Source organism: Camarhynchus parvulus, chromosome 25, assembly GCF_901933205.1.
Source record: "Camarhynchus parvulus chromosome 25, STF_HiC, whole genome shotgun sequence".
NCBI classification, from domain to species: domain Eukaryota; kingdom Metazoa; phylum Chordata; class Aves; order Passeriformes; family Thraupidae; genus Camarhynchus; species Camarhynchus parvulus.
This window is the reverse complement of record NC_044595.1, coordinates 2,773,466-2,792,650: the sequence shown is the minus strand read 5'-3', so window position 1 is coordinate 2,792,650 and position 19,185 is coordinate 2,773,466. Positions and strand designations below refer to the sequence as shown.

The window sequence follows — 19,185 nt, the reverse complement described above, 5'->3', positions numbered from 1 at the left end:
GTCCGTACGTCCCACCGTCCCGGTGTCCCGCTGCCCGGCAGCCCCCGCGCGGAGCCACGTGGGCGGCGGGAGATTCAAACCTCGGGCGGAGCCACAGGAGCCACCGCGGCCATGGAGGGAGCGGGGCCGGGGCGCTGTGAGTGACCGGCACCGGCGGGCTGCGGGCACGGCTGGGGGCAGGAAGATGAAGGGAGCAGGAATGTCCGGGGTGCAGGGGACGGGAGGGGGACAAGTCTGGGGTGCAGCCAGCTGGGGGAGGACAGGTAAGGCTGGGGGGGAGGCAGGAGAATGTGTGGACAGGTAAGGCTGGGGGGGAGGCAGGAGAGTGTGTGGACAGGTAAGGCTGGGGGGGAGGCAGGAGAGTGTGTGGACAGGTAAGGCTGGGGGGCGGGGCATTGTGAGCACAGGTAAGGCTGGGGGGGCAAGGGATGGGAGAACAGACAGGTCTGGGGTGCAGGGGAGTGTGAGGGGACAGGTAGGGCTGGGGGAGCAGGGGATGGGGGAACAGACAGATTTGGGGTGCAGGGGAGTGTGAGGGGACAGGTAGGGCTGGGGGAGCAGGGGATGGGGGAACAGACAGATTTGGGGTGCAGGGGAGTGTGAGGGGGACAGGTAAGGTGGGGGGCAGGGGAATGTGAGGGGACAGGTGTGGGGTGCTCATGGGCACAGGAACTCTGGCTGTGCAGGAGGATGGGGGAGCAGCTGGATTTAGGGGTGCAGGGGGTTGAGGGGGAACAGGCAGGCCTGCATGTGGGTAGTGGCAAGGTGCCAGGCCCCTGGGGACAAACTGGAGGGGACATGTTTTGAGGGATGGTTTGTTGGGAGGCACCTGGGTGTCCCCCAGAAGTTGTGGGTGCCTCCAGCACCAGCAGCAGGGTAGAAGGACCCCAAACCTGTAGCTGTGCTCCCCACCTCCTCCCCCGATGCTTGCTCTGTGCCCTCCCCCACTCCAGTGCCAGCTCTGATGGCCGTTATTTGGGAAAAAGGGAAATTGGAAACTTTCCTTCCACTGCCAGAAGGGCCAGGAACTGTGACGTTGGTGCCGCTCCCACGACGGCTGTGGGAGGCTACTGCACCCAAAGCCTGGCTCCTTTTCCCAAATCTTAGTTTCAGTGCCCATGGGGGCTTCAAAAAGCCTCCCTGAGCAGGGGGCTCTGATGGGAGACCTCCTTTCTGCCCAGGTGAGCGCCCGACTGCCGATGAGATGGACGAACAGAGGAGGCAGAACGTTGCCTACCAGTACCTGTGTCACCTGGAGGAAGCCAAGCGGTGGGGCTGCACTTGGGGAGATTCTCGAGCTCACATTTGGGGGGAAAAGGGGTGGTAAGGGGAGGGACAGGAGGAGTGTGTGGGGAATGCCTATAGTGCTGCAGAATGCTCCTTGGATCCTGTGGCTTTGTGGCTCCTCAAAGCTGGCTGGGGGCTGGTGTTTTTTGTGGGGGGACACTCAGCCCTCCACCCAAACTGAAAACCACCCAGCAGCAAAAGCCTGAGGGCTGAGCTCCTCTGTCAGGGAGGATTTATTGGAATGTGGCTGGGAGGGGAATGTCCTTTGGGTGCTTTTCTCTGGAGGTTTGTGATGTGCCCTGTCCCTGCCCTGCCAGCTGGATGGAAGCCTGTCTGGGTGAGGAGCTGCCCCCGCCCACGGAGCTGGAGGAGACCCTGCGCAACGGGGTCCTCCTGGCCAAGCTGGGCCACTGCTTTGCCCCTGCTGCTGTCCCACTGAAGAAGATCTACGACCCTGAACAGACACGGTACAAGGTAAGGCTGTGGCACCAGAGGAAGGTGTAGTACCCCTTAGGGTGTAGCCCCAACCCTTTCCCTTGCTGGTGAGTGCAGAGTGAGGAGGGACTCGCTGACAGCAGTCACTGAGGGACTGCTCTGTTCTGCAACGGGGTCCCTGAGCTGGGGATCACAGGCATTGCCTCTGTCTTTGACCTCCTGCCTTGGCTGGGTTGCTCTGGGGGCAAGGGGGACCCCAGGGATGGAGAAAGTGGGGTTCAGCCTGACCTCAGCTCCTCTCTTCCAGACAGCTGGGCTGCACTTTCGGCACACGGATAACATCAACCACTGGCGTGATGCCATGAGCCACGTGGGGCTTCCCTCGGTAACACCTCCCCTCTGCTCTCCCCAGCCAAGGGGCACGCTGGCCTTTGCCTTGTGGCACTACTGGGGGGGTGCTGGTATGGCAGGGGGGCTTTGTCTTTGCCCCCCACTCTTTGACACCAGCCAACCCTGGGGACCATCTCGCTGCCATTGCCCCCTGATGTGTCTCTGTCTTGGTGGCAGATCTTCCACCCAGAGACCACTGACATCTATGACAAGAAGAACATGCCCCGGGTGGTCTATTGCATCCACGCACTCAGGTGGGTGCCCTGGGCTGGCTCTCATGCAATGTGTTCATGCTCATGAGCCCTTTGGTGGTGTCACCTGTCAGCCTTGGGTGACACAGAGGCGTCAGGAGGGGGAAGGAGGTGATGTCACCGTGTGGATTTGTATTTCAGCTTCTACCTCTTCAAGCTGGGGCTGGCTCCTCCGATCCAGGACTTGTATGGGAAAGTGAACTTCACAGGTATGTGCAGGGAGACCTGGGCTGGGACTTACCAAGGGGGGTTTGCCACCAATGCTCTGGGGTCCCGTGGAGTGAAAGCCTTGGATGCATTTTGCCAAAGCTGTCTCAGGGATGCTCACCCCAGTGTGGGGGTTTTCTGCACCCCTCTTGGTCTGGCAGGGGAGTGGGGGCTCTGCTGGCTGCCCCTGCTCCAGTACTGGGCTATGGGGCTGGTGCTGAGCAGTGCTGCCTCTGCTCTGCTCCAGAGGAGGAGATCAACAACATGAAGCGGGAGCTGGAGAAGTATGGGCTGCAGCTGCCTGCCTTCAGCAAGATTGGAGGCATTTTGGCCAACGAGCTCTCAGTGGATGAAGCAGCAGGTGATGGGTGCCTGGTGGGGAGCAGGGCTGGGTGTCAGTCTGTAGCAGGATTTTGGCTCAGCTACCAAATCTTGTATTTGTGGGGTTTCCAGACAAAGGAAGGAATGATGAATCTGACTCCGTGTTCTTAAAAGGCTAATTTAGTATTTTATGATCTATATTATATTAAAGAATACTATACTAAACTACACTAAAGAATACAGAAAGGATACTTACAGAAGGCTAAAAGATAATAATGAAAACTCATGACTCCTTCCAGAGTTCTGACACAGCTTGACCTTAATTGGTTATTGAGTCAAAACAATTCACATTAAAGCAATGAAACAACCACCTGTTGGATAAACAATCTCCAAACACATTCCTAAACAGCAAAACACGGGAGAAGCAAATGAGATAATATTGTTTTCCTTTTTCTCTGAGGCTTCTCAGCTTCCCAGGAGAAGACTCCTGGGCAAGGGGATTTTTCCAGAAAATGTGACGGTGACAACCAAATGCCAAATTTGGGGCCAGCAAACTGGGAGGGGGTGCCCTGGGAGGTGATGGTGGTCTGGGATGCAGTGGGAGGCACCTGGTTGTTCTCTTTGAGCCTGGCACAAGGCTGCAGGTTCTGGCACAGCCATTGCTAGGCAGCAGCAGCTGGGCTTCTGCATTCCCTGGGTTGCTGTGAGACTTCCCAGCTGCTGGGAACTCCAGCTGGCCTTCTGAACAGGGTGGGTTCCCACCATCACCCGTGCAATGTCATGTCCCACTGCATGCAGGGATAAAGCAGATGGTCCCTCCTGCCCCTCTGTGTCCCATCTCACCCTCTGTGTCCCTCCCTGCCTCACCTGCAGTCCACGCTGCCGTGCTGGCCATCAACGAGGCGGTGGAGCGAGGAGTGGTGGCCCAGACCATGGAGACCCTGCAGAACCCCCACGCCATGCTGGTGGGACTGCGCCAGGAGCTGGCAGGTGCCTACCAGGAGGTGCTGCACCAGGCCAAGCTGGAGAAGGGCAGCAGTGCTAGAAACAGGGTGAGTGAGGAGGGCACAGGGGGCTCTGGGGGGGATGGGAGAGGAGCAGCCCCTTTGCTAACGGGGAGGTGGAGGGGTCCCTTGGCCAGAGACCATACGGGGCTTGCTGGCTGAAACACGGCCTGGGAGCCCTGGTGCTGAGCAGAATCATCTCAGCAGGAGATGTTTCCTCTTTGGGGGCTGGTTCGTGTGACAGTGCTCACAGGGGTCTGAGGATGAGGGAAGAGATGAGGATCTGACTCCATGTTTCAGAAGGCTTGATTTATGATTTTATGATATATATTATATTAAAACTATACTAAAAGAATAGAAGAAAGGATTTCATCAGAAGGCTAGCTAAGAATAGAAAAAGAAGGAAAAAATAACAAAAGCTTGTGTCTCGGACAGATAGTTCGAGCCAGCTGGGCTGTGATTGGCCATTAATTAGAAACAACCACATGAGACCAATCACAGATCCCCCTGTTGCTTTCCACAGCAGCAGATAACCATTGTTTACATTTTGTTCCTGAGGCCTCTCAGCTTCTTAAGAGAAAAATCTTAAAGAAAGGATTTTTCATAAAACATGTCTGTGACAAGTTCACCCAGGGGTTGGGGTTGGGAAATGAGCCCAGGCATCTGCAGGGGACCCCACTGTGCATGGTGGGGTGTGCTTGGGCAGGAAGCTCAAGCTGGGGACTCCCTGTCCAGTGCCCACAGATGATTCCTGAAGGAGAGGATGTCTATGACTGGTGTCTGACCCAGGCTGAAATCCAAGGGAACGTCAACAAAGTGAATGGTGAGCAAAGCTGGGCCTTCCCTCTGGGGGTTCTCCAGGGCTTATGGTGGGACCATGGTAGCCCTGGGCATGGGGAGAGTGATGGGCATAGCAGAAAGGAGTCTGCTCAGGCCAGCCTCAGACCTAGTGGGAAGAAGGGCTGGCTGTGCATTTCCAAGGAGAAATTAAAGTGATGGTTATGCAGGCTTTAGCCATAGCTGCCTTTGCTCCCTGGAGCTGTGGGGTGATTTACCTGCTCACCTCTGGGGTGAACTGGCCTCTTGTAGTGCGTGGAGCTCTGGAAGAGGTGGACAATGCCCTGGAGAGACAGGATGTGCTGGCACTGCACTGTGCACTGCAGGACCCCAGCCTGGCCCTGCGCTGCGTCCAGCGTGACAACCTCGAGCTCTACCTGGAGCAGCTCAGCACGGACAGGGAGGAGAAGGCACTGGTAGGGGCTGGCAGGAGCCTGGGGTGCAGGGTGCTGGTGCTGGGGGGCAGCCCGTGCTCCCCAGGAAGAGGGAGGGGGAGTTGGCAGCTTTCTGCCAGGGGTCTGAGCATGGCTGCTCTGTCAGCACAAGCATGGTGAGCTGTGAGACCTGACAGCCCTCTCTGCCTGTTGCAGGAGCTGGGCTACCTGGAGCTGCTGGAGCAGGAGGAGGTGCAGGCAGGGATCCTCACAGCAAACCGGAGGGACGAGAAGGAGCGAGCCAGTGAGTGCCTGGGTGAACTCATATTGCAGGTTCTGCTGCGCAGGAGCTGCTGGGCATGCTGGCAGCCTGGCCCTGAGACAGGGCACAGCCCCCCTGTGCCAGCCCCCTGTGCCAGCCCCCTGTGTGTCCCTCAGTGCTGCAGGCTGTTGGCCGGATCAACGCTGCTGTCCGCCAAGGGATGCCAGCCAAAACCTTGGAAGCTCTGCTGGATCCTGCAGCCCAGCTGCCTGATGTGCACGCCCCTGCTGCCCCCCTGTACCAGCAGCAGCTGGCCCTGCTGCAGAGCCAGCACCCACGGGTGAGACACCTCAGGAATGTGCCCTTGACAGTGGGTGGGGTGTCCCTTGCTGGGTCTGGGGTGCTTCCTTTGCTGCTGCTCCCCTGGGGAAGCTGGGCCTGGAGGAGGAGGAGGTTTGTGGGGGTTCAGTGTCTCTGCCTGCTCTGTGCAGGGCGAGTTGGCACAGGAGGAGTTGTTTGTGGCTGTGGAGATGCTCTCAGCTGTGGCACTGGTTAACCAAGCCCTGGATGCCAGGAACCCCAGCAGGCTCTGGAGCAGCCTGGTCAGCCCTGCCCTGGGCCTCTCAGGAGTTGAGGATGCAAATGCACAGCGGTGAGTTGGGGCTGGGGTGAAGAAATCTTGTGGAAAGGGCTTTTTGTGGGCTTGTTCCAGGGGGCACCCTGTCCTGTGCCTTGCCTCTCTGCTCTGAAGAGCTGGGCAGCTGGCTCTGCTCAGAATGCACCAAACCCTCCTTGGAATGCACTGAGCCCTGCTTGGAATGCTTCAGATCGTTGCCTTGTTTCTCTCCTGCAGGTACTTTGATGACTTGCTGCAGCTGAAAGTCCAAGTGAGGAAAGCAGGAGCTGAGTTCCTGAGCTGGAATGACATTCAGGACAGCATCAGCAACACCAACTCATCAGTGCAGGATGAAAACGACCGTGAGTCCTGCTCACACGAGTTTGGGCATGCGGGCGGTCGCAGATATCCTGGGACGGAGGTTGCACTGGCATTCCAGCCCTGATTAGACACCGGGACAATCTCACACCACCCTGGGCTGTGACTCCCTTGGTGCCCGGAGATCGGAGGGGTTGAAAGGCGTGTCCTCCCTTCCCTGCCCGCAGGAGCCCATGCGCTCCGGCTGCTGAATGAGGCGCTGCTGCAGGAGGACCCTGAGGTGACACTGGCGGCGCTGCTGCTGCTGGTGCCCGCCCTGCCCGACATCGACATCGCCCTTCCCACCGCCCCCCGCTACCACAGCGTCCTGGCCCGGGCACGGAGGCAGAAAGCCCAGGTGGGGTGGGGGTCATCAGCTGTGGAGACCCTCCCTGGCAGCATGGCATCCCCCTGGTACCCTGCCTTGCTCACAAGACTGTGAAATAACTGCCCCTGGGGGTTGTTGTTGTTGTTGTTATTTTTTATTATTATTATTATTTAGTTGTTATTATTATATCTATATAATAATAGATACTATATCTATAATATATCTATACATTATAGTATACTATATCTATATATTATATACTATATATATACACTATATATACTATATCTATATATTATTTATTATTATATTTATATATCAGCTATTATTATAGTCATATTATCATATTACATTACTATATTCTATTTTACTATTATATTTTTTATTATTATAATATTTAATTTATTATTATTATATATTAATTATTATATTTAAATATTAGAATATATTTATTATTATATGTATATATTAGTTATTATTATAGTTCTATTATATTACATTATTAAATGATATTTTATCATTATTTTATTATTACTATATTATATTTTATTACTAGTATTTATTACTATTATTACTGTTATTACTATTATTAGCAAAGCAGGAGGTGCCCAGCTCACTAGAGCCCATCTCCCCCATCTCCCAGGCCACGGAGGACAATGGAGCTGCTCTTTGCTGGGAAGAAATCCAGGAAGGGGTCTGCCAGGCCAACCAGGACACAGTGGCAGCCAGGAGGAGTGAGTGCTCTCCCCACGTGGGTGCTGCTGGAGGCTGGGGGACAAGAAGGGGCTGATGTGAGCCCCTCTGCTCCTGCAGTGGCTCTGGGCATAGCAGCCATCAACCAGGCCATCAAGGAAGGGAAGGCATCCCAGACACTGAGGGTGCTGTGCAACCCTGACGTGGCCCTGCGTGGGGTGGTGAACGCCTGTGCTGACGCCTACCAGGAGCAGCTGGCGGCTCTGATGGCCACCAAGAGACCAGCAGGTAAAAAACCCTGGGGGCTGCAAGACCTCCCCCACCCTGGGAGCCTGGGGTGGCCCCTGGCCAGAGTGTTCAGGGGGAGCAGTTCTCTGCAGCTGCTCCCATCCGTCCTGCATGCAGGGAGCACGAAGCCATGCTGGGTCCGGCACAGGCTGCTGGATGGTGCCGAGTTCTACCTGAACCTGCAGACCTTGGAGGGCAGCTGGCAGTGCCCACGCCATGGCAGCTTCAACAGCACACACCTGAGCGGGGAGGAGATGCAGGTATGGGCTGGGTGGGTGTGGTGGTGTTTGCAGGGGTCTTAGGATGAGGGAAGAGACGAGGATCTGACTCCATGTTTCAGAAGGCTTGATTTATTATTTTATGATATATATTATACTAAAACTATACTAAAAGAATAGAAGAAAGGATTTCATCAGAAGGCTAGCTAAGAATAGAAAAAGAATGATAACAAAGGCTTGAGACTGAGACAGTCCAGACAGCTGGACTGTGATTGGCCATTAATTAGAAACAACCACATGAGACCAATCACAGATCCACCTGTTGCATTCCACAGCAGCAGATAACCATTGTTTACATTTTGTTCTTGAGGCCTCTCAGCTTCTCAGGAGAAAAATCCTAAGGAAAGGATTTTTCAGAAAGTATCCTGGCTACAGGTGGGCACCGCTGGCACTGAGCTGGTGCTGCCTCGTGTCCTTGCAGTCTGTCATCACCCGAGTGACACTGGCCCACGAGCGGGAGTGCCTGTGGGCATCCAGGGTGGCCCTGGTGGTGAAGCTGCAGGCGCGGCTCCGCGGGTTCCTCGTTCGCCGGCAGCTCGCGGCGCGGCGGCACGTCCTGCAGGAGCAGAGGCCAGCTGCCATCAGGATCCAGGTGACACAGCCAGCGCCTGTCCCTGCTCTGAGCACGGCCACGCAAACCAAGGGCAGCTCCTTGCAGCACCTCGCAGCTCTGGGAGGGGCCAGCACTTGCTGCTCTGTAGTTCTACTGCCAGGACCCCTGAGGCCCTGCAGAGAGCAGTGAGGGGCTTGTTTCTCTCAGTGGCTGCTTTGGGTGCTGCTTTCCTCTTTCCCCATGCTGTGTTATTCTCTTTCTTCATGTGCTCCCTGAAAAACCAATGGAGTCACAGTGACCTCACTCAAGTCTCTCTACCTGGTGTAGAGAGGGGCCAGCACTCACTGCTCTGTAGTTTTACTGCCAGGACCCCTGAGGTGCTGCAGAGAGCAGTGAGGGGCTTGTTTCTCTCACAGTGGCTGCTGGTTTCCTCTTTCCCCATGCTGTGTTATTCTCTTTCTTCATGTGCTGCCTGAAAAACCAAAGGAATCACAGTGACCTCACCCAGGTGTCTTCTTGTGCCCAGGCTTGCTGGAGGGGGTACAGGCAGCGCAGAGCTTACCTGGACAGGCTGCACTACCTGAAATCCAACACAGAGGCTGCAATCAAGGTTTGGAAGATTCTTTCTTCAGCCTTTGTTCTCGCATTGGGCATTGTCACCTATTTGTTCAGCTTGTGAGGGTGGCATCTACCCCTGCCCAGCGCAGAGGAGCCAGGAGGGATTGTGACAGCTGGGCCAAGGCAGTGTGTGAGTGGACAGGGGAGAAAAAAAATCATAGAATTGTTACCATGGGTTCACTGAGGCTGGAAAAGACCTTGAAGATCACTGAGTCCATCTCAGCTCTGCCAAGGCCACCACAAACCATGTTCCCAAGTGTCACATCCCTATGGGTGTTAAACCCCTCCCAGGATGGTGAACCCACCACTTTGCTGGGCAGCCTGTGCCAATGCCTGACCACCCTTTCCATGAAGAAATTTTCCTTAATATCCAACCTAAACCTCCCCTGGAAGTCCTCATGATCCAGAATCCAAATGTTTGAACATCTCTCCCAGATCCAGGCAGCTGTGAGGATGTGGCAGGCACAGAGGAAGTACCAGGAGAGGCTGCGCTACTTCAGGCAGAATGTAAGGGATGGGATGGGCTGGGATGGGATGATGGGATGGGATGGGCTGGGAGTCAAACAGCTCCTGGGACTGTGTTGGTGGGGATGTAGGGGGATAATCTGGAGTGGTTGGATCCCTGTCCCTGAGTGCTCACAGTTCAGCTGGAAGAACTGATTCATCCTGGCAGGGGGACAGATGGGAAGGAATAGGTACCTGGTGGGTCTGGAAGCCAAACTCTCAGGTTTTGTGAAGTGTGAGGAGAGCAAAACCACTCCAGTTCCATCAAAAAACAACAATGACTTCAAGATGCCCATTAAAAGGGGAAGGAATTTTTGGGGGAGAAAAGGGGAGGGTGTCAGCTGTGGGAAGTGAAGTTGCAGCCCTGGAGTTGCTGCAGCTTCTGATATACAGTGAGTGGAGGGGAATGACCACTGAGCAGGGCAGAATCCCAAAATCTCTCCTGTTTTGTAGAGACCCTCATCCCAGGCCTTACTACATTCCTGGCAGTGGGACCAGGCAGCAATGTGCTTGCCCAGCACTCCTTCACTCCCCATGTGTGTTAGGGACACAATGGAAAAGTATCTCCCACCCCCTTGTTTGTCTTGGCAGATTAAAGCTGTAATTAAAATCCAGGCTTTTGTGCGAGCCAACAAGGCCCGTGGGGATTACAGGATGCTGGGTAAGTGCGTGCCTGCTCCTTGCTGCTCTGAAGTGTCATGGCTAATTGGGAAGGGGACTCTGCCTCTCCCCTTGCTGGCCCTGCACAGTGGGGAAGCAGTTATGAGCAGGCTGCTGGTGGCCCCTTGGCAAGGACAGGAGTGACAGAGCCTTGGTGGTCCTTGGTCATCAGCCCTGGCGCTGCCCCTCTGCCCCCAAAGCTTCCTGGAGGCTGTTGCACAGTGTGGCTGTGTGCTGTCCCATGTCCTGGTGCTGCAAGAAGAGGCTTTTTGGGGAGGAGGCTGGACTGTCTGAGTGACTGCTGAGGGTCTGTGGTGGGGGAAATTATTCGTGGCCCTACTGTACATTGCTGCAGTCCACACCAAGAGTCCACCCCTGGGCATCGTCCGGCGCTTCATCCACCTGCTGGAGCAGAGCCAGCACGACTTCTGGGAGGAGTCAGAGGTGCTGAGGCTGCAGGAGGAGGTGGTGAAGAGGATCCGTGCCAGCCGGCAGCTGGAGAGCGATCTGGACCTCATGGACATCAAGATTGGGCTGCTGGTCAAGAACAGGATCACTCTGCAGGTAGAGAGAGAGGGGGAGGACTTGGCTGCCTCAAGCCATCCCGCCCTCCATGGCATTGCAGCTTGGGCTTGTCTCTGCTTCACTTTTTAAGCAGTTGGAGGGGTTGGGGAGCACTAGGGTGTTGTCATCTTATTGCCAAAGTTCTACACCTTCTTGGTGATTTCTCATGGGCAGCTCCTTGAAGCACTGACTCCTTCCTCACATCAACCAACAAACTCCAACTCCCTTCTCTACCAGCCAACCCACTCTATTACAGCACTCTTCTTCTTACTGGACACAGCTGTGGCCTATTAAGGGCAGGCCTGTTCCTAATCTTTGGTGATTGGTACAGCTGCAACTCCTCAGGTCTCAGAATCTCTGCTGCTCACAGTGACTCTGAGATGTGTACAAGTCTCTTTTCCCAGCCTGGTAGTCAAAGAAGGAGTCAGGATTCTTTTGTTCTTGTTCTCAAGGTCGTTTATTATTTCTTATCTATAAAATTCTTTCTCTGACCCACTGAGGTCCATTCAGCAGGTCAGACAGAGGCACACTGGCCACCCTCGGGGTGGTGTTATTTTTTATACTAAAAACTACATGTACATTATTTACAATAACTTCCCAATACCTATCACCTGTGTTAGACAGTGAGTTTCTACCTTAAACCAATCTGTAAGTGCCACCATCACAGCAGAAGATGGAGGCCAAGAAGAAGGAGAAAGACTGGACACACCCAGATCCCTTCATCTTGCCTCCTGAACCCCCATTCTAAAAACCCCAAAAATCTATTTTTCACCCTGTGATAAACAAACTATCATTCTACTTAAACTCTCTTGACTTGTAATTCTTCATCTAAGGTTGGTATTTTTTTCCATGGGTCAAGATCAAAGGCACAGGGGTCTGGGGCTCTGTGCCAAGGTCTCTGAGCCCCCTGGCAGGGTCTCAGCCATCCAGGGCAGTCAGACGAATTTCCTGGGTTCTGACACTCAGGGATGAGATTGCTTTCTGCACTATTCTCTTACATTCTGTCCCTCCACATTAGGGTGCCTCTGGCTCTCCCAGAAGCTGCTCAGAATGGCAGAGCCTTAGGCAGACCCCAGTGCTTCTCTGCCACCACAGGAGGTGGTGTCCCACTGCAAGAAGCTGACCAAGAAGAACAAGGAGCAGCTCTCAGAGATGATGTCCATGGACAAGCAGAAGGGGCTCAAGACGCTCAGCAAGGAGAAGAGGCAGAAGCTGGAGGCCTATCAGCACCTCTTCTACCTGCTGCAGGTGGGGCTGGGGTGTGGTGGTGTTTGCAGGGGTCTTAGGATGAGGGAAGAGATGAGAATGTTGACTCTATGTTTCAGAAGGCTTGATTTATTATTTTATGATATATATATTATATTAAAACTATACTAAAAGACTAGAAGAAAGATTTCATCAGAAGGCTAGCTAAGAATAGAGAAAGAATGATAACAAAGGCTTGTGACTGAGACAGTCCAGACAGCTGGACTATGATTGGCCATTAATTAGAAACAACCACATGAGACCAATCACAGATGCACCTGTTGCATTCCACAGCAGCAGATAATCATTGTTTACATTTTGTTCCTGAGGCCTCTCAGCTTCTCAGGAGAAAAAATCCTAAGGAAAGGATTTCTCAGAAAATATCCTGGCTGCACTGGGGGGCTCTGCTGTGTCCCCCACAGCTGGGGGGGCAGTGCAGGGACCTGGCCCTTGGCTACCCCACCTGGGCTAGCTTGGTGTCCCTCCTCCCTGCAGACACAGCCAGTGTACTTGGCCAGGCTGATCTTCCAGATGCCCCAGAACAAATCTACCAAATTCATGGAGTCGGTGATCTTTACTCTTTACAACTACGCTTCCAGCCCACGGGAGGCTTATCTGCTGCTGCAGCTCTTCAAAGTGGCACTGCAGGAGGAGATCAGGTGGGTGTCCTGCCCAGGGAAAGGCAGGAGGAGATGAGGTGGGTGTCCTGCCCAGGGCAAGGCAGGAGGAGATCAGGTGGGTGTCCTGCCCAGGGCAAGGCAGGAGGAGATCAGGAGGTGGGTGTCCTGCCCAGGGCAAGGCAGGAGGAGATCAGGTGGGTGTCCTGCCCAGGGAAAGGCAGGAGGAGATGAGGTGGGTGTCCTGCCCAGGGAAAGGCAGGAGGAGATCAGGAGGTGGGTGTCCTGCCCAGGGAAAGGCTGAACTGCATCAGCTTGGATGCTGTTATTTCTGCTGCCTCCTGCTTGGAGCACACACAAACACTGCTCCATTCCCTCATCCCATCTGCCCCATCTCTGTCCCCAGGTCCAAGGTGGACCATGTTCATGACATCCTGACGGGCAATGCCACGGTGATCCGGCTGCTGGTCGGCTTCTACCGCAACATGCCTGGGCAGAGCGCCCTGAGGCACATCCTGGCTGGCCCCGTGCAGGAGGTGCTGCAGGACAGGACCCTCAGCATCAACACAGACCCTGTGGACATCTACAAGGCTTGGATCAACCAGACTGAGTCACAGAGTGGGCACAGAAGGTCAGAGCCTGGGGAAGAAGGCTGGGCTGGGCTGGGCCACAGGGTGGTGGGCATTGAGATGGTGATGGGGTCCTGTGCTCCCTTCACAGCAAGCTGCCCTATGAGGTGAGCCCTGAGCAGGCTCTCAGCCACCCCGAGGTCCAAAGGAGGCTGGACATTTCTATCCGCAATCTCCTGGCAGTAACAGACAAGTTTGTCTCTGCCATCACCTCTTCTGTGGACAAGATCCCGTGAGTATCCCCATGGTTTCTGTGCCCACCCCAGGAGTGCTCTTGGCTCTAACTTGTCTCCAGCAAGGCCTTAGAAAGGAGTTTGGATTGTGGGGGGGCTTCCTGGCCCCTTTGCTGCTGCAGGACTGAGTTACTGCACTGCCAGCAAGGGGAACCCCAAATACCAGCAGCACCTCATGAGCTGGCTTGTTTTTCTGCTCTGTTTCTGGGCAGTTTACTGCTGGCATTGAGATGCATGCCAGCTTTGTGGTCATCTCAGAGGATGAAGGCCTCCTCCAGAAATGCCTGGGTTGGCAGCAGGGTGGGAGGAAGGAGCTGAGGGGTGCTGCAGCTGCCAGTCCTGCCTGTGGGCTTCTCCATCACCCCAAGGCGGGGGTTTGCTGCTCCTTGGATGATGGGTCGTAGGACTGGGTCATCAGGGTGGACTCACATGCTGATGTCCTCTCCCTACCTCTCCTCAGCTATGGGATGCGCTACATGGCCAAAATCCTGAGGATGTCCTTGGTTGAGAAATTCCCCAAGGCCCCAGCAGAGGAGGTTGATAAGGTACCATGGGGCTGGGGCACCTGCACGGTTTGGTGGGGTTCAGCTGTGTCTGTACATGAAGGACCACCAAAGGTCCTCTTGACTTAAAAACACCTCCAAGTCAACATTTTCCTTGAGCCACTAAGGAAATGCCAAGGGTGGGCTTTTCCCCTGCACTGCCATCTCTTCCAGGAGGGTCCTACCTTGCAGAGCAAGGATGAAACATCCTTCCCTGCTGAGGAGTCCCCTCCTTGGGCCCTAACCCAAATGCTCCCCAGCCTGTCTCACGTCCTAGATCGTGGGGAACCTGCTCTACTACCGCTTCATGAACCCAGCAGTGGTGGCCCCCGATGGCTTTGACATCGTGGACATGTCGGCCGGGGTGGCCCTGCGCCCTGAGCAGCGCCGCAGCCTGGGCGCCATCGCCAAGGTGCTGCAGCACGCCGCCGCCCACAAGGCCTTCCAGGGGGACAGTGCCCACCTCTGTGGGCTCAACCAGTACCTGGAGCACACCCACAGCAAGTTCAGGTGATGGTGATGGGGTGGGAGGATGGCTAGGAGCCCATGGAAGGGGTTTGGGGCTGAGCAAAGGGGTCTGTCCCTGCAGGAGGTTCATCTCTGCTGCCTGCTGCGTCCCTGAGCCTGAGCAGAGGTTTGACATGGATGAGTACTCAGAGATGGTGGCAGTGGCCAAACCAGTCATCTACATCACTGTGGGGGAGCTCATCAACACGCACAAGGTCAGGGCATAAAGCTCATGGCAAGCTCTGTTTCCTCTGCTCCCACCCCCTGGGCTTTCTGCTGAGTTTCCTCCCATTCTTCTGTATTCCACCCTCGGCACAACTTCCCTCTTCCTGACCCTTTTTTTCCCTTCTAAGCAAGGAAATAACCTAGATTCTGCAGGTTTGTCCTTTTGCAAACCTCATATCTTCTCCATCCCCTCTTGGGTGTGAAGGGTGGCCCTCCCTCACTCTCCATTTGCATCCCCCTTGCCACTGATTCATCCCTTGCACTGTCCAGCTCCTGCTTGAGCACCAGGACTCCATCACATCACATCCCAGTGACCCCCTGCACAAGCTCCTGGAGGATCTTGATGAGCTTCCTACAGTTCAGTCCCTGCTTGGTAGGTTGGATTCTGGGACCTGGTGGGAGGAGGGTTGACATGGACGCACTTTCCTTGCACAAAGCTTGAGCTGGATTGCTTTGGGCATGGGAAGCCAACCTTCTAGAGCCCAACACAGCTAGCAGGGCTGTCTGTGCCCTCACAGGGGAGAGTGTTGCCAGCCTGGGAGACAGCAGTGCTGAGCAGCTCTCCCAGCTCAGCAGAACAGAGATCTCCCTCACCCTCACCAACAAGCTGGTGCCAGTGGCCAGCAGTGAGGAGAGTGACACCAGGAGCCTGCTGCTGAGGTGAGCATGGGCTCTGGGGGCATCAGGAGGGTACTGGGGCTGTTGGAAGGGTACTGGGGGCTGGGATGCTTAAGGAGGGCAAGAAACCCTTGGGAGGCAACTGAATATTGGGTGGAGGGTGATGGTCTGGAGCAGATGTCTGACATCTCCCTCTGGTCTCTAGCACCAAGCAGATGCTGGTGGATTTGATCCAGTGCCAAGCAGGAGATTCCCTCCCAGACATCCTGTGGACACCAGCCTCGGAGCATGAGGTGGGATGTGTGAGGCTGCTGCTAGGGATGAACTGAAAAACTTGGTGGGCAATGGGTGAAAAAGTTCTTAGCAAAAAGCTGCCCTGCTCCTCCCAGAGGTTTGGCCACTGCTCTTGTGATCCAGCAGTGCCTGGACTCTGGTTTTCAGAAAAATCACCTGTTCTGGGTCACATCAAAGTGTGGGTGAAGGAGTTCTATAGTAAATTCAAGGTGACTCTTGTGGCAGGGAGAAGTGATTAATCTGACTCCATGATATCAGAAGGCTAATTAATTACTTTATTATACTATATTATTCAATACTATATTACACTACATCTAAGCTGAAACTGCACAAAATCTTGTGACTGTCTGCTGACCGACTGTCAGGACACAGTTTGCAGAGATTGGTCAAGGAAACAAAACACCATCACTTTGGGTAAACAGTCTCCATATTGCATTCCACTTTGGCACAACACAGGCGCAGCAAACGAGATAAGAATTGTTTTGATCATTCTTTGCTTCTCTCAGGTTCAGAGAATGTGAATCCCACAGAGTTCGGTTGTTCCATCTCTGTATCCCATTCCAGCTGCGTTCCAGGCTGACCCCTTCTCATCCCTAGGAAGCTGCCCATGAGCGCCTCGTGTGCCAGCGAGCTCTGTGGGATGCCCAGCCCTCTGCCCAGCAGCTGAAGCGCCACCCCTCCCTGGCTGCCAACAGCCAGCTCTCCATGGAGGAGAAGAAGCGCAAGGTCATCCGCAACCTGCGGCGCTTGGAGAGCCTGGGGCTGGTGCACTCTGCCAACCACTACCAGGAGCTCATTGATGAGCTGGCCAAGGTGTGCTGGGGGATGCTGAGCTGGGGATCACCCCTAAAACCCCCAGAGGTCCTGCTCTGGTAAAGCTCCTCATGACAAACGTTGTTTTTCTGGCGCTGCTGTTTCCCGCAGGACATCCGGAACCAGCGGCGGCACCGGCAGCAGCGCCGCAGGGAGCTCCTGAAGCTGAGGCAGACCCTGGAGGGCCTCGATGCCAAGACTCTGTTTTATGAGGAGCAAATTGATTATTACAACCAGTACATCAAGACCTGCCTTGACAACCTGGCAGCCAGCAACAAGTGCGGCTCTTTACCAAAAATCAGTAATATTAAAAAAACCCTGTTACTTGTTTTCATTGCTCTCTGGTTGTTGTCAGTCCTGGAGATGCTGGGAATCCAAGGGGTCACAGATGGCCACACGTGGTCCCTTCTCTTGCAGGGGCAGTGGGAAGAGCAAGAAGCTGCCATCTCTGCACTACACAGCAGCCCAGCTGTGGGAGAAGGGGGTGCTGCTGGAGATCCAGGACCTGCCACCCAGCCAGTGAGTGACCCTGCCCCAGGGGAGGAGCTCCTGCTTGGGGTTATTCAGTGCAGGGCGAGGAGTTGGACTTAATGCACTCAGTGACCCTTGTGGGTCCCTTCTGATTCAGGATATTCCATGATTCTATGAAAACTTGGGCAGGTAGAGGAAAATAACTGAGGAGGAGGCTGGACGTGGGCCACTGTTGTCCTGCCGTGTGGGACAAGTTGTTTTGTGTAGGAGAATGCAGGAAAGTTGGGATTTGCAGTGGGGTTTGGGCTGTGGGTCTGGTCGGGCTGCTGTGCTGAGGGGGTGCACTGGGTGGGTGACCTGGTCGTGGCTGTGTTAAAGCTTTTGGTATCGAGTGACTCTGTCTCCTCAGGCTCAAGAACGTGGTTTTTGACATCATCCCCTGTGAGGAATCGGGCAGGTTCCAGGTGAAAGCCAAATTCATGGGGATCGACATGGAGCACTTCCAGCTGCACTACCAGGTGGGGAGCTTGTCCTGCTGGGGCTCCCAGAGGTGGGGGCACCCAGGGTATGTGGGGCTGGCTGCTGTCCCCACACCTGCAGCTCTTGTGGGGACTTGGAGCCCATGTGGAGCCCTGCCTTGAGCTGTGCAGCCCCCACTGCAAACCTCTCAGTGTCTCTGTGCTTGAGATGACCCTGAGGTGTTAGAAAATCTCTTTTTCCCAATCCTGAGATCAAAAAAGGAGTCAGGGTTCTTTGGCTGTGGCTTTCAAGGTTGTTTATTCTCTGTTATCTCTAACATTCTTTTTCTGACCTGCTGAGGTGTGTCCAGCAGGTCAGTCCATGGCACACTGACTGCCCCAGAGGTGGTGTTATTTTTTATACTTAAAACTACATGTACATGCTAAAAAATCAGGGGCTAGGGTTTATTGAGGCATGCCATTAAGGAGGGGGGGAGCTCTCTTTCTTTAGCTTAAAAGGCTAATGCTGCTTCATAGCTTCTTAATGATTAGGATGATATTGGAGAGGATCAGCTTTCAAAGTTGTGAGTGGGGTGGATTCTACTACAATTGGTATGAAGCTGTGGTTGGCTCACAATAACTTCCCAATATCTATCACCCATGTTAGACAGTGAGTTTCTACCCTAAACCAACCCAAAAGTGCCACCATCACCCAGAAGATGGAGGCCAAGAAGAAGAAAGACGAAGGACAAGGCACGCCCAAATGCCTCCATCTTGGCTTCTGAACCTCCATTCTAAAAACCACAAAGTTTTACTTTTCCACCCTGTAACAAACTATCATTCTTCCTAAACTCTCATGACTTGTAAATCTTCATAAAGTTGGTAATTTTCTCCATGAGTTAAAATCAAAGGCACAGGGGTCTTTGTGCCAAGGTCTCTGAGCCCCCTGGCAGGGGCTGGAGCCCTCCAGGGCAGCCAGAGGAGTTTCCTGGGTTCTGACACAAACCCAGCTCCCTGTGCCCGGGCTGGGCACCCAGGAGGGCTTCCCTGGCTGGGCACAGTGGCAGTGACAGCCCCCTCTCCACAGGACCTGCTGCAGCTGCAGTACGAGGGTGTAGCCGTCATGAAGATGTTCCATAAGGCCAAGGTCAATGTCAACCTGCTCATCTTCCTCCTCAACAAGAAGTTCTTCAAGAAGTGACAGGGTCAGGGGTGGGGCTGGAGGGAAGGGGGGCAATGGGAACCTGCCAAAGAGAGCTCAGGGTTGGTGGTCCCAGGGCAGGGGAGCTGCTGCTGGCCATGGAGCTTTCCTGCATGGATGCAGAGTGCCTGACTGGGGAACACAGGGCCCAGCCCCAGCCCTGGGCACCCCGAGCTTGGTACTGAACCAGTGCCCAACCTCCCTGCAGGAGGATGCAGCTGCCAAAGCTTTTGCAGCACGTGTTGCTTTTAAAATCTATTTTATCTGGGTGTTTTGGCTGTTTAATTCCTGTGTTGCCAACAGCCAGCTGCCCATTCTGTATTTCTGGACACTACACAGCTTTTACTGATATAATAAAGGTATCTTATTTATCAATATATCTAATCTATCTAACTATCTATCTATCTATCAATCATCTCTATATCTCTATATCTCTATATCTATATATCTCTATATCTATATATCTCTATATATCTATATATCTATATGTTTTTCTATATATCTA

The 19,185-nt window shown here is 54.1% G+C and overlaps 1 protein-coding gene across 1 annotated transcript; it reads left to right on the top strand.

Moving 5' to 3' along the window:
* The first annotated feature begins 71 nt into the window (after positions 1 to 71).
* IQGAP3 (IQ motif containing GTPase activating protein 3) lies at positions 72 to 18,689 on the top strand. Its single transcript, XM_030965241.1, has 38 exons — positions 72 to 136; positions 1,182 to 1,269; positions 1,605 to 1,761; positions 2,030 to 2,107; positions 2,290 to 2,366; positions 2,505 to 2,572; positions 2,818 to 2,931; positions 3,765 to 3,943; positions 4,631 to 4,718; positions 4,985 to 5,148; positions 5,323 to 5,410; positions 5,545 to 5,708; positions 5,860 to 6,020; positions 6,222 to 6,346; positions 6,530 to 6,699; positions 7,313 to 7,403; positions 7,483 to 7,650; positions 7,768 to 7,910; positions 8,350 to 8,520; positions 9,008 to 9,091; positions 9,535 to 9,606; positions 10,195 to 10,264; positions 10,619 to 10,827; positions 11,923 to 12,075; positions 12,568 to 12,731; positions 13,096 to 13,320; positions 13,410 to 13,550; positions 14,012 to 14,096; positions 14,371 to 14,603; positions 14,683 to 14,815; positions 15,096 to 15,198; positions 15,344 to 15,485; positions 15,649 to 15,736; positions 16,335 to 16,550; positions 16,662 to 16,828; positions 16,968 to 17,069; positions 17,431 to 17,539; positions 18,567 to 18,689. Exons 1-38 carry the CDS (start codon positions 112 to 114, stop codon positions 18,678 to 18,680), a joined length of 4,929 nt encoding a protein of 1,642 aa, XP_030821101.1. The 5' UTR covers positions 72 to 111; the 3' UTR covers positions 18,681 to 18,689.
* The last annotated feature ends 496 nt before the right edge of the window (positions 18,690 to 19,185 follow it).